The following is a 13,754-nucleotide window of genomic DNA, read 5'->3' as shown; positions in this document are numbered from 1 at the left end:
TAGCAGCAGCTATACTCGTACGAGAATGTCGTCACTAATGCTGCAATTGAAGGCATCACATTCCTGCCAGCCATGGATGAGTTGGATAATCCTCTGACGAACTCACTGAAGCCATTGACACCTTTACAAGCGGTAAAGCTCCAGGTGGTTATGGCATTCCACCTGAAATCATGAAGGCCAGCAAAAATACAGTTCTCCTTGATCGATTTCTATCAACTTCTGCTTCAGTGCTGGGAGAAGGGTTCAGTTCCACAAGACATGCGTGATGCTAACATTAAAAATGCTATACAAAAATAAAGATGATCGTGGTGATTGTAATAATTAACGCAGAATCTCTCTGCTCAGTATTGTCGGAAAAGTCTTCGCTCGTGTAGTATTGAACAGATTCCAGTCACTTGCAGACAGTTTATCCAGAGGCGCAATATGGTTTTAGAGCAGAAAGGTCAACAGTTGACATGGTATTCTCCTTACGACAACTACAAGAAAAGTGCCGAGAGCAGAGGAAACCATTTCACCTCGCTTTTCTTGATCTCACAAAGGTATTTGACCTGGTTAGCAGGAGCAGCCTATTCACACTACTACAAAAAATAGGATGTCCCCCCAAACTCCTGAGAATAATAACCACTTTCCATGAAGACATGAAGGGCTCCATCAAATTCAATGGATCACTTTCAGAATCTTTCCCCATTTTCAGTAATATTAAACAGGGCTGCGTTCTTGCCGCCAACTCTTTTTGGCATATTTTTCTCACTTCTGCTATCATAAAACTGAAGGTGTCTATATTCGTACAAGAGAAGATGGAAGCCTTTTCAACTTGGCCCGTCTACATGCCAAAACTAAAGTCCGCATGGCCCTCATCAAGGAAATGCTGTTTGCAGATGATGCAGCATTAGCGGCCCATTCTGAGAAAGTCCTCCAACAACTCATTGACCACCTCGCCCATGCTTGCAGCGAGTTTGGTCTGGCAATAAGCTCAAGAAAACAAATGTTATGGCTCAAGATGTCAGCAACATCCCTTGCATATCCATTGGCAATCACACACTGGAGGTGGTGAACGACTTTACCTTTCTAGGCTCCATTATTTCCAACAACCTCTCACTGGATGCTGAGCTAAACACTCGCATCGGGAAAGCAACAACAGCTTTGGTCCGTCTGCCCAAGAGAGCGTGGAATAACAATATGCTGACCATAAATACAAAGATGAGGATATATCAAGCCTGCGTCCTCAGCATCTTACTCTACTGCAGTGAGTCAAGAGTGCAGACTAAGTGCCTTCCATCTGCGCAATGTAAGAAAGATCTTTAGCATAACATGGCAGGACTGTGCTTCGAACAAAGACGTTCTTGTCAAAACAAATTTTCCAAGCATGTTTGTCCTCTTCCAGAGACATCTGCGATGGCTAGAGCATGTCGTTCACATGCAGGATGGATGAATCCGCAAAGACATGCTGTATGGAGAGCTCTTAGCCGGCAGCAGACCAACCGGTAGACCACCCCTCAGATTTAAGGATGTGTGCAAAAAGGACTTAAAATCTGGCAACATCAACTGTTGACCTCAAATCCTACATTGCAGACCGTGACTCCTAGAGGGTCAAAGTCAAGAAGTGTGTCCAACTAAGCAAGGAGAGAAGAAATGAACAGTAGGAGGGAGGAGAGAATGGCAGGCGCAAAAGGACAGCATCAGCAGAGCCTGACGAAGGGTATCCTTGTGGGAAGTGCAACAGAATCTGCTGCTCCTACATCGGTTTGCTTAGTCACATCAACAGCTGCCACCACTCAACGTGACAACCTTCAGGAGCAATTCTCTATCGTTTATCAAGAGGGAAGGACACTATTGATTGTTTAAAGTACCATTTCCCAAAAGAAAAAATGCATTTGTCTTTTGTTGTTTCAAGTGCCATAGTAGTAATAATACAGTATGATAAGCGGTATACAGGGTGGAACGATAAAATTGTTGCCCTAGAAAATATGACAGTTCCATTTCCATTTGATAAAAACAGGTTTTCTTTTTTTTTTTTTTTTATTGCAGACCATCTACTAGTTGACTAGTTGTGTACAAATCCCAAGAGCGATAGGAGCCTTCCATCATGTCTAAAAGCTACATAATGTTCAACGAACGAGATTGGAGATGCGCTGCTTATCCTCTCTATCGATTCAAGTTATGACAACAGGTCTATTGCCAGCACCCTCAAAAAAACATCGCTAGATTGCCACAACTAACAGGGATGTGCCCAGGGTGATGAAAACAAAGTTTCCTGCCACTATTATGATCTGTGTGGTTGTAAATGAAGGCCACATCATGCTTCGAAGTCGGCTTGAAAGTCAACACCAAAGTGTACCGGAATGTGTTGAAGAATGTGTAATCCCCTGGTGCAATTAAGTGGCCATTGGCAGACCCTGGGTGTGGCAGCAGGACTCGGCACCTGCCCACAAGTCCAATGAGACCCAGGTTTGGCTTCAGAAGAAGTGCTACGACTTTGTATCCTTCTTTCACTGGCCCCTCTCCTCCCTCAATCTCAACCTGCTGGACTACTTCATTTGGTCATACGTCGAGAACATCAACATGACCTCTCACAACACCAAAGCCAGCCTCATTGCCAACATCCGCCAAATATTCGCTAAGCTCCCGCCAGCGCTCGTGGAAAAGGCATGCTCCCAGTTCCGCACCTGTATTGAGGCAGTGATTGAGACTAACGCCAGCTACATTGATAGACATATCATGACATAATCTATGACATAATCAAGTTACCTGGATTGAGTTTTTCAATAACAGTTTTAATATAAAGTTGTAATGTTTTCTTTAAGGTGACACTTATTGTTCTATCCTGTAAATCAGGTGATCAACATAGTGCTCAATATCCTTGACATAGCAGGTATGTTAAAAATAGGCATTGCTCAGAAACCGCAACATTACCACATTGTTATACTATTTTATACAAGAAAATCTATTTGGTGTTGCCGGGCAGGGCGAGGGGAGGGATGTATTAAAAATAGCACACTATCATATTTGCTAAGTCATATATAGTAATATACAAGTTTTCAATATCCTAGAGTGTGCTTAAAGGCTGCTTTACCCGGGGGGGGGGCACATTACTGTTTTGTTACACCTTTTATACAAGAAAATCTATTCAGCATTGCCTGGGAGTCACAATAGTAATATTAAAGTATTACATTACGTTGCACAAGAATCATAATAGTAATATTGCAGTATTACCTGTGAAAAACTAGTATATAGTAATCAGTAGTATATAATGTTCAATATTCTAGATGAAGAAGGCATGTTAAGACAGTGTTGTCAGGGACAAAACACTTATGTTATTATATGTATACTAGACTGAGTTGATTGTATTGCCTGGGTGTCATAAGAGTAATAAAAGAGTCAAATCTGGTAAAGGATATTTGTCAGATAATTCAAAGTGCTCAATATCCTTGGTAGAGCAGGCATGATTAAAGGCTGCATTGCCAGAAATAAACAAAATTACTATGTTTTATTATATTATTTTATAGAACAAAATCTATTAAACATGGTCAAGAATTATAATAATGCTGAATTATCATATCTGTTAAGTGGTACATAGTAATAGAAGAGTGCTCAATATTTTAAATAAAGCTGGTGTATTTAAACACAGTGTTACCTGGAAGAAATAACTTATTTCTTTCTTGTTATGTTGTATGTCAGACAAATTATATGGTGTAGCCCAGTAGCAATATGAATAATAATTCAATATCATATAGGATCAGTGGTATATGTTAGTCAATCCATTAATAGAACAAGAATGTTTAATGATCATGTTGACCAGAAAAATCATTCTGTAAATATCGTTTTATATAAGGAAATCTACTTGGTGTTGCTAAGGATTTATAAAAGTAATACATTATCATGTTTGGTAGTTGGTAAACAGTAATCAAAATGTCAGGAGTTTAAATGCAGCATTGTCTGGAAGAAAGACTTATTTTTATTATGTTGTATATTAGACAAAGTACATGGTGTTGTTGGCCAGGATCCAAAATAGGATTAATATAGTAACATATATGGTAAGGAGTATAAGTTAATCAAAGTGCCCAATATACAGGATAGAGAAGATATTTTTAAAGGCCATATCACCAAGGAAAAACAATGTCACCGTGTTTTGTTGTTTGCTTAATATCCTAATAGCAGATATGTTCAAACACAACTTCATTTCTCTTTGTTTTATATGACGCGAGCAACACTTGGTAGACCTGCCAGTACATTAATAAAACTAGCCTAACAGACAAAACTTAATGTAACAAATATCTATTTTTAAATGTCAGTAATGTTTACAAGATATCAGCATGCTTCAAAATATTTCTATGACAAGTGTGTGTGTGTGTGTGTGTGTGTGTGCATAAATATAGAGATTATACAAATTGAGCTGAGAAAAGTTAATTTTTTAGTAATTTAAGCTCCATTACAAGATCTTAAATTAAAAAGCTGATTGAAATTTGGTAATCTATGCCTTCGTTCTGTTCGTCAGGCGTTGTACAAACGGTGCACCTCCGTTTCCCTGAGTCTCTCCACATGTGGTCCACCTTACCACTAGGAAAAACTAGGCAGGTTATATTGAAACACTTTATAACCTGCGTAGTTTTTTCCTTTTATATACTGGCTCTAATCGATTCTCTCTTTTCCATCTTGTTTTGGGAATTTTTCTGGACCTATGGCTTCGATTTTTCTGGACCTGCCGTCTCCATGGGCTCATCTTTGTATTCATAGCTTGCGTTGAGCCGAATTTTCCATCTCACTAAGGCTTTCTCATAAGCTGCATGGAGATCCGAAGGTTCATACCTCATTTTCACATCTTTATCTCTGAGGACTTCCTTTAAAAATTCCTAGAACTTGTTTTTTTTTACTAAATTTTTTATGCAATTTTACAATGGTTTCATTTTAATTAAAATCAGAGATAAAAATATTTGCAAGGTAATTCATGACTTTCACAAAGGATAAATTCACTGCCTTACAACAATGTGAATAAGTTGAAGAACATCCTAAATTTCAAGGTCATAAGTCCAACATCTTAAATAACGTAGCTAGTGGATACAGTAAGTCATGTAGTTCTTGAATATATATGGAGTTGTATTTCCAAAACCATTGAAGTAGTTTGAACAAACAAGTAAAAAAGTAAAAGATAGATGTGCAAATATACAAATAGATTATTTTAAATGATTTTCCATTGAGTAAAAATTAGTTTCATACTGTAAAATTTGAATTTTCTTAGAAGACAGTATATCCTTGCTAGACTACAGATTTCAAATATTCTTATAATAATTACACTTAAATTAATTTTAGTAAATTTAAGAAATGCTTCATAAATGAAAAAATAATAAAAGCAGTTTAAACTTACAGGTCTTCCTGGCTCTTTCAGAATAGGCTTTCCTTCGCGTTGGGCAGTGGCAAAACTTCGAGAACATGACAAACTACAAAATCGTTTGGATTTAGAATAGAATGCATGCTTCACACCAACAGTGCCACATTTCTCACAGGTAGCTTTATAAAGAAAAAAAATTAATAAAAATTTTTTACTTCAGAAGTTAGAAACAACTAGCATGCCGTCTGGCATTGCCCAGTCATAAAATAAGCTTAAATATATTTCAGAATAGTTTGGTAGAGACCTTCAGCACACAGACAAAGCCACTTATAGATAGATTATATATTCATAAGTATATACATACTCACAAGTTCATTCATGCTTTTAATTGTTATTAGGTTCCCTATTTGGTTCAAATGTATAACCATGCCAGCCTATAAACAATCTCCAACCCCCATAAAATGCATGTGCCGTTAACTGCTTCTTTGTCAGACTGTGTTGATTCTAGAACTGACTACAAGCACTTGTTTGCAATTTGTATTTAATGCAAGTAACAACACAGACATATACCTTGTATCAGGTCAACTGTTGCTAGTGCCCCCATCCAAGTTAGGCCTCCCATCTCCGAAGTCCAGGATCTCAGCTATAACCAGAGCAGGGCTGGGAAGTCGGAGTCGAGGCCACTTTATAGACCAGAGGAGTCGCTAAGATTCACCAGACTCAGACTCCTCAAAAACAGCATTTTTTGCGGTGGAGAAAATTAAGGAAATATTCTCCTACTGTATCTTAATATCCTAAGGCACATTTTTTCAAGGTAGATCACTTAAAAAAATGTTTCATCTCATCTGCCGTTTTCTTTCTCACCCTCTCGAATAAAGGCAATCACAGGGAAACACATAGCTCCTGTATTCCCTCGTCCATAAGCCAAACCAAATCAATAACATTATACATGCAATCAGCTGTTCTCTCCTTGCACAAGTCTAATTTAAGGATAGAGTCTACCCCTATGGGTCTAAAAATGCATTTTTATCATAGTGTATAAAAAGATTCTATAATATCTTTAAAACATTTTATGAGTATGCAGAAAGTATTCTGATACACATCAGTGGTTGCTACCCCCCCCTCACACATCCTACCCAACAACCCTCGCCACATACATCACTTTTCGATGTTCTCATATGCCAAGTGACAAGATTGTACGCAGTTTCACTGTCAGACAAACAAATACTTTGGATGATTTTCATCATAAATGAGTAGGATCTATAACTTGTTTACCAAAATAGATAATCTATTCTTTCATATTTTATGAAAAATCCTTTTAGAAGGTAAAATTCACCCTCACGTAAAGAAAAAAAATCCAAGTTTTGTTATTCTACAACATTTTTCCTCTCCATGGTGGTGGTAGAAGGTTTTCTGTAATCGATCGTGCATAACGGTACATTCATGAGAGCAATGAGGTTTTGTTCATTTGATTTGTTTTTTGGGATTTTGCTTCACTTTTGTATTTTTGCATATCTTGTCTCTTAAAGAGATCTGTTTCAACAATGCCTTGTATTTTGTAGTAGAAGAAAAAGAAGCAAAGCTATGAAAGCTGCTTCAAAACGAAGATCTTAAAGCAGACAAGAATTCACAAGATGATGTTGGAGGGGGGGGGCGCCGTTAACCGCTTTCAGTTGTTACTGATTCATTGTTTTATGCATCATGTATATGAATAATCCTATTTATATTTATATGTACACATATTTATGTTACTTGGAATCCAAAAAATTATTTCTAAACTTATTGCTTAACCTAATTTGCTTTCTCTAAATTTAGATATTTTTTCATGTCTATGTTAGAAATTAACTGAGTCTTCTTTTTTTGTGGTCTTTTCAGATTTGAATTATATACCAATTACTAAAAATAATTTAAATATGAACATATATCCCTATCAGTATGGCAAGAAAGACACTTGCTAAATCAAGTGTATTTGAGCACTTTTTGCTATCTGAAGTTTTATGTTTGTAACTGTGTAAATGAAGATGAGAATAGTGATGACAGTGGAACTAGAAAGCTGTATGAAAGTAAGATAAGTACATTTTGTGGTGTTTGTAAAAGTGCTCCAACAAGAGTCTATAATTTGAAGAGACATTTGGAACGTCACCATCCAAATATTTTTTAAAAAGATGCATCATTGTATCATTCTCAAAAGCTCCAACTTCAAAATCTTGTTGAAGACCTGGTGAAAGTCAAACTGATCTGAGAAAATTTGGAATGTCTGATAAAATTACTATTACTTTGACCGCAGAAACGTTTCACAAGAGCATAATTGACTTGGTTGTTCAAAACAGTATGCCTCCTGCTCTGTTCTCTCAACCAGAATCACAGCAGCTTATTGGCAAAATGGCTAGAAAGTTCAATATTTCCTTGTAAAGACATAACATTAGGAAAATTATCATATATGAAGCAAATACAAAAAAAAAAAAGAACTATGGAACATTCTTTCAGGCCGATATCCATTTTTGGAAATGGATGCAGCAACAAGGTACAGAGTCAATTTACTTGGCAATGAATGTAAGGTACTGTACTAGTGATGGAAAGATGGTAACGAGCACTTTTGCTGTTTAAGATACAAAAGCAAAACATGACAGCAGCATTTTTCAAGTTTGAGAATATTTTAAAATACAATATTGATAACGAAAACATGGCTCCAGAAGTGCTATGACTTTGTACCCTTCTTTCACTGCCCCATCTCCTCTCATAGGCAAGTTGGCAGAAACTTGTCTGGAAAAAATCCGCCAACTTTCCCAATTGAATAATTAGTAAAATTTTCGACAAAGTTTTGAGTAAAAATACTTATTAATGTTTTGTACTATTTTATTTGAAAAACATTGTCTTATATGTTTATACGCATAAAACAATTTAAAGTAAAAAATAAACATCATTTAGATTATAGCTATAAATTATACAAATTTACCATATTTATAGTTTTCACATCATTTTATTGCTAAAAAAAATTTAAAAAAAACCAAAAAAACAGAAAATGGATCAATAAAACTTTTTTGGATGTAATTTTTTGAAAACTTTAAGGAAAAATTGAATTTCTAGAACAAAATCATGCTGTAAAAGAAATTAACTAAAATTAACAAAATATATTAAGTCAAATAAGGTAGCAAAAAAGCCAAATAAAGGAAGGTAGGGAAATAAATGAGTGATATTGTTTTCCTAGCTTGCAATATAACCTTTAATCACATTATTAATATTTGATCACCAGAAAACAAACAGTTTTTTACCTTAAATAAATTTAAATATGTTATTTATTTAAACAAACTATAAAATATTTGTTTAAAAAAAGTTTGTATAAAAAAATCTAAAAAAGATATTTTAGATTAAAATATATGCTTTGGCTTTACAAATTTACATTCATAAAATTTTTCTACATTTAAACTTGTTAATCATGAATGTATTCTAAATTTGTTTTTGTTTTCTATCAAGTTCCTTACTAAGATTTTTTTCCCCATATTTCTTATTTTATTCATGAAATTTATTCTGAAAAAAGATTTTTACTGCTATTTCTGTGCTTTAAGTGTTGTGCACATATGAATTATGCACAATTTATTTTCAAAAATAGTATGCAAAATGTACAATTTATTTTTTCCTAATTATTCAATTGGGCAACTTGGCAGATTTTTTCTTCCAGTGAGATTCCGCCAACATGCGTACCTGGCTCTTACATAGGTAGAGAATTGCATCAGCAGTGAGATATCTACTGGATCGATAGAAGGATCACACCATTTTTTGAGCGACCTTGGCAACGGATTTGATGTACGTGTTCCATTTCAGATCAGGAGTAAAGGTCAAGCCCAGAAAATACGAGAGCCATTCATTTCAATTGATGTCAAATGGGGATCAGAGTATTGATGATATAAAGATAGAAGCTTGGTTTTAGATGCATTAAAAGTAACTAGCCGCTTCTTTCCCCATTGTACCATGTGCTCAAGATCAGAGGAGAGAGAATAAGAGAGAACTTAGTTGTTTACGGCTTTTGATGTGCTGCCATAGATGGTAGTGTCATCAGCATAAATGTCTATGAATGATCTAAACATGTGATTTGGAAGATCATTTATGTAGATGAGGAAGAGAGTTGGACTCAGAATGGACCTCTGAAGGACTCCAGTATTAATACTATTAGCTTCTGATTTCTGACCATCAACCAATACTCTCATGAACCTGTCAGAGAGAAATGATTTAATAATTGAAAAGACATTTCCAACTATATCATAGCTGGAGATCTTGTGAAGTAGACCGTTATGCCAGGTCCTATCAAAGGTCTTTGATATGTCAAGAGCAATTGCCCTAGAAAGCAAGTCTCCATCGAGAGATCTGCTAATCCTAGGAGATATAACCGTAAGCACATCTGCTGTAGATCTAGCAGAACACAAACCATACTGCATGTCATTAAGAAGGTTATTCTTGATGAGGTGGTTGACTACTTCTATATTTAACACATATTTCAGTAACTTACTCACGACGCACATGAGACTTATTGGTCTGTACTGAGAGGGAGATGACGGATCACTAATTCTTAATACAGGGCATACTGATAAGATCTTCTAGGGTGTTGGGAAGCAATTTTCCTTAAGACAACACTTAAACAGCTTTGTAAGTATGGGAGTTAGTTCTGGTTGAAGCTTTTTCAGCACTATAATTGGAATGCCATCAGGAATCAAGGTTTTTGAAATCAAGGTTTTTGATTAGCTTGGCAACATCGTTTACAGATATTTGTATGTCACATAGCATGTTTTCTGATATAGAAGGAAATTGGGAGTGGGGGGCTTCGTCGCATAGGGTAGAATTAGCTGCAAAGTTCTTGACAAAGAGTTTGGCTTTGTCTGATGCTGACGAGATTACCTCAGGTCCATTGATGATGGAGCACACGCTTCTGTTCAGGATCCTGTTTGCTATTTGCCAAAACTGGTGGGAACCAAGCTGCTGCTCAGCCACTTTGGACATGACGGACTGAGTATATAACTCTCTCGCATTCTTTATCAGTCTTTTACATTGGTTGCTGGCAGTCGTAAAAGCAGCTGGAGTCTCAGTACATCTGTTATGTTGGAAGCCATGGAAAAGTGATTTCCATGCGCAATGGCAGCAGCACATTTCAAAGAGAACCATGGCTGGCCGTTAGGTTTTTGCTGGAAGTTTTTCGAGGATATGAAACGGTCTATACCCACAATTAACTATTCTGTCAGGTTTGATACTATAGAGGACACGTCCTTTTTAAACATGGAACACAGATGTAGATTTGATATAAATGTACGGAAGTATTCTATTCAGCCACAGAGTGTCGATATACTGTACGATGGAGAGGTACGTCTGAGGACATTGCATTTCATTTTTATCTTAATTGATACAACAGAGTGGTTGGAAGATCCCAGTGGAGACAGAACGAAAGATGAACATAGTTGAGTGAGTGAGTGAGTGTATTTGTTTAACGGCATTTCAACCTCTAAGAGTCATTTAATGCCAAAAAAGTTTTGTTGGTATAACAGATTTTCAGTTTCTTGTAAAATTTTTTTAAGTTTCTTGAAAAAGTTTATTTTTTGAAGCAAGATGTTTTAGGTTTTCTGAAAAATTGTTTTAGTTGCAGGAGATTTGTTTTTCTAAACTGAATTTTACTTGTTTGCTTTATAGGAGTTTGAATACATTTGTTTCTTTTAAATAGTTTATGATTTGTTGGGGTTCCACTTCCTGGAACACTTTTCTAATGTTTGTTATTTTAAAATATTTCTTCTGAGTGTGTTTGTGTTTTCTACATTCTGTCAGTAGATGTTTAATTGTTAGTTGTTGGTTGCAGAGTGTGCAATTTGGTGTTTCCTCCGCTTTGATTAGGTAGGAATGAGTTAATTTTGTATGTCCGATTCTTATTCGGTTTAGTACAATTTCTTCTCTTCTTCCTTTAAAAATTTTTTGTTTTTCGTTTTTAATTATTGGTTGATGTTCATGCAATTTGTTTGCAGTGCATTTGTTCCATTCCTCTTGCCACGTGTTTTCTATATGTTCGTTGATTTTTCTTTTTAGGTCTGTGTGTGGTATTTTAATTTTTTCCATTTGGTGGTTTGTGGCTACTTTAGCTAGTTTGTCTGCTTTTTCATTTCCTGGAATGCCGACATGACTTGGTATCCAGGCTATTATAATTTTTTTATTGTTTTTTTCGGTTATTTCATTGTATTCTTGTATAATTTCTGTGATAAAAGGATGTTTAGATTTTACTTCAAGGGCCATGATACAGGATAGCGAGTCTGTATATATTATGGCTTTTTGTTCGTTGATGTCTTTGATGTGTTTGAGAGCTATTTTGATGGCCTGCAGTTCGGCTGTATATATTGAAGCCTCGTTGGGCAGTCTTATTTGGTATTGATTTTGTCCATCTGTGCATGCTGCACTTGTTCCGTTTATAGTTTTAGACCCATCGGTGTATATTTCTATGTATTCTGCATATTTTTCTCTTAGTTCTCCAAAGTTGCTTCTGTTTGTTATATTATTTGTAATGTTTTTCTTGTAAGTAGTAAGTGTTATGTCGGTTTCTGGTTTGTGTAATGTCCATGGGGGTCTGTCGTTTGTTTTCTGAGTAATTATATTGTCGGGGTTTTTATTGATTTGATGTATTATTTCTTTAATTTTGTGTCCAAAGGAGGGTATACTTTTTGGTTTCCTTGAATAAGAGTTTGTACATTGTAAGTTGAAGGTAGTTTTGTATGTTGGGTTTTCGGGGTTGGTTTGTAGTTTTGTTGCGTATTGTAACGCTAGTTTTTTCCATCTTAAGTGCAGGGGTAGTTCTTGGGCTTCTACATGAAGGCTTTCCATTGGAGAAGTTCGGTAGGCTCCTAGGCTGAGTCTTAAACTTTGATTCTGTATTGTTAGTAGTTTGTTTTTGTAGGATTTGTAAGTAGAGCTGTATATGGCACAACCATAATCCAGTTTGGATCTGATATGTGAGCGATATATTTTGAGCATTGTAGCTTGATCTGCTCCCCAATCTAGTTTTGATACTATTTTTAAGATATTTATTGCTTTTAAGCATTTTTGTTTTAATTTGTTAATGTGCTCCTTGAAGTTTAGTTTGTTGTCTAAAATGATCCCTAGAAATTTGGTGTGTTGTACTACTGGTATTAGTTGTCCATCTAGTTTGAGCTGTGGGTCAAGGTGGTATTTTCGTTTCCTACAAAAGTGGATACATGTGGTTTTGCTTTTGGACATTTTAAATCCATTTTGGTTAACCCAAAGGTCTATTTTGTTAAGGCAATGTTGCATTTGTCTTTCAATAGTTGGCATATTTGGTGATGAGTAAGTTATTGAAAAGTCATCAACAAATAGTGTTTTTTCGAATCCCATGTTAACATTTTCGATTATACTGTTGATTTTAATTAGAAAAAGGGTGGCAGATAGTACGCTACCCTGTGGTACCCGTTTCTTGTGTGTGTTGATCTGATGTTGTATTTCCTAAGCATACTTTAAATGTTCTGTGGGATAGGAATTCTTGGATAAATTTTGCTAGGTTTCCTCTGATTCCCATATTATGAATATCTTTCAAGATTCCATATCTCCACGTGGTGTCATACGCCTTTTCGATATCAAAAAAGATTGAGACCACGTGGTGGTTTCTTATTAGACCGTTACGAATATATGTTTCTAGCCGAATAAGTTGGTCATTAGTACCTTGATTTTGTCTAAATCCGCTTTGATGTGTAGAAATGAGGATATATTTTTCTAAATGCCACATTAGTCTTGTATTGACCATCCTTTCTGTTGTTTTGCATATACAGCTTGTTAGAGCGATAGGACGATAATTGGTAGGGTTGGAGTGATCTTTTCCTGCTTTAGGAATTGGGATGATATTGGAGTCGAGCCAGTGTTTTAGAAAATTGTTAGTCCACCATATTTTGTTAATTATCTGTAAAAAAATGTTGAGAGATGTGTCTGGCATGTGTTTTAGAAATTGGTAGTGGATGTCGTCTGGACCAGTAGCTGTATCTTTACTTTTATGAATTGCATTTTTTAGTTCTGTTATAGTGAAAGAGGTGTTATAGTATTCTTTGTTATTGGATGTGAAATTGAGTTTTTCTTTTTCTGCGTTGTTTTTGTATTTTTGGAATTTGGGGGAGTAGTGGTTGGATGATGAGTTTTGGCTGAATTCATTTGCGATTATGTTTGCTATTTCTTTTTTGTCTATAGTTTGTCTACCATTTGGTGTACTTATATTATTTATTGGTGTTCCAAGTTTTTTTCCAGTTATTTTTCTTATTATTTCCCATGTTTTTTTTGATGGCGTGTTGTTGTTCAATTTGGAAATATAGTTTTGCCAGGTTTCTTTTTTGCTTTTTTTTATAATATAGCGTGCTTTTGCTCGTGCTTGTAGGTATTTTTGAAGGTTGGGTTTTGTAGGATG

General features: G+C 35.7%; 1 protein-coding gene across 16 annotated transcripts in view; it reads right to left on the bottom strand.

Moving 5' to 3' along the window:
- LOC145259156 (MBT domain-containing protein 1-like) overlaps window positions 1-13,754 on the bottom strand; it is a 498,271-nt gene that overhangs the window by 252,658 nt on the left and 231,859 nt on the right. For 11 of the 16 annotated variants that reach the window (XM_080116886.1, XM_080116884.1, XM_080116872.1 and 8 more), the window contains one exon: window positions 5,363-5,505. The exons of the other annotated variants lie outside the window; for them this stretch is intronic. In XM_080116886.1, the coding sequence (XP_079973012.1) occupies window positions 5,363-5,505 (143 nt within the window). The remainder of the gene's footprint in view (window positions 1-5,362; window positions 5,506-13,754) is intronic. 16 annotated transcript variants of the gene reach the window in all.

Source organism: Euprymna scolopes, chromosome 34 (genome assembly GCF_053919585.1).
Source record: "Euprymna scolopes isolate OS-2025 chromosome 34, ASM5391958v1, whole genome shotgun sequence".
Classification (NCBI taxonomy): Eukaryota; Metazoa; Mollusca; class Cephalopoda; order Sepiida; family Sepiolidae; genus Euprymna; species Euprymna scolopes.
This window is presented reverse-complemented; position numbering and strand designations above follow the sequence as displayed.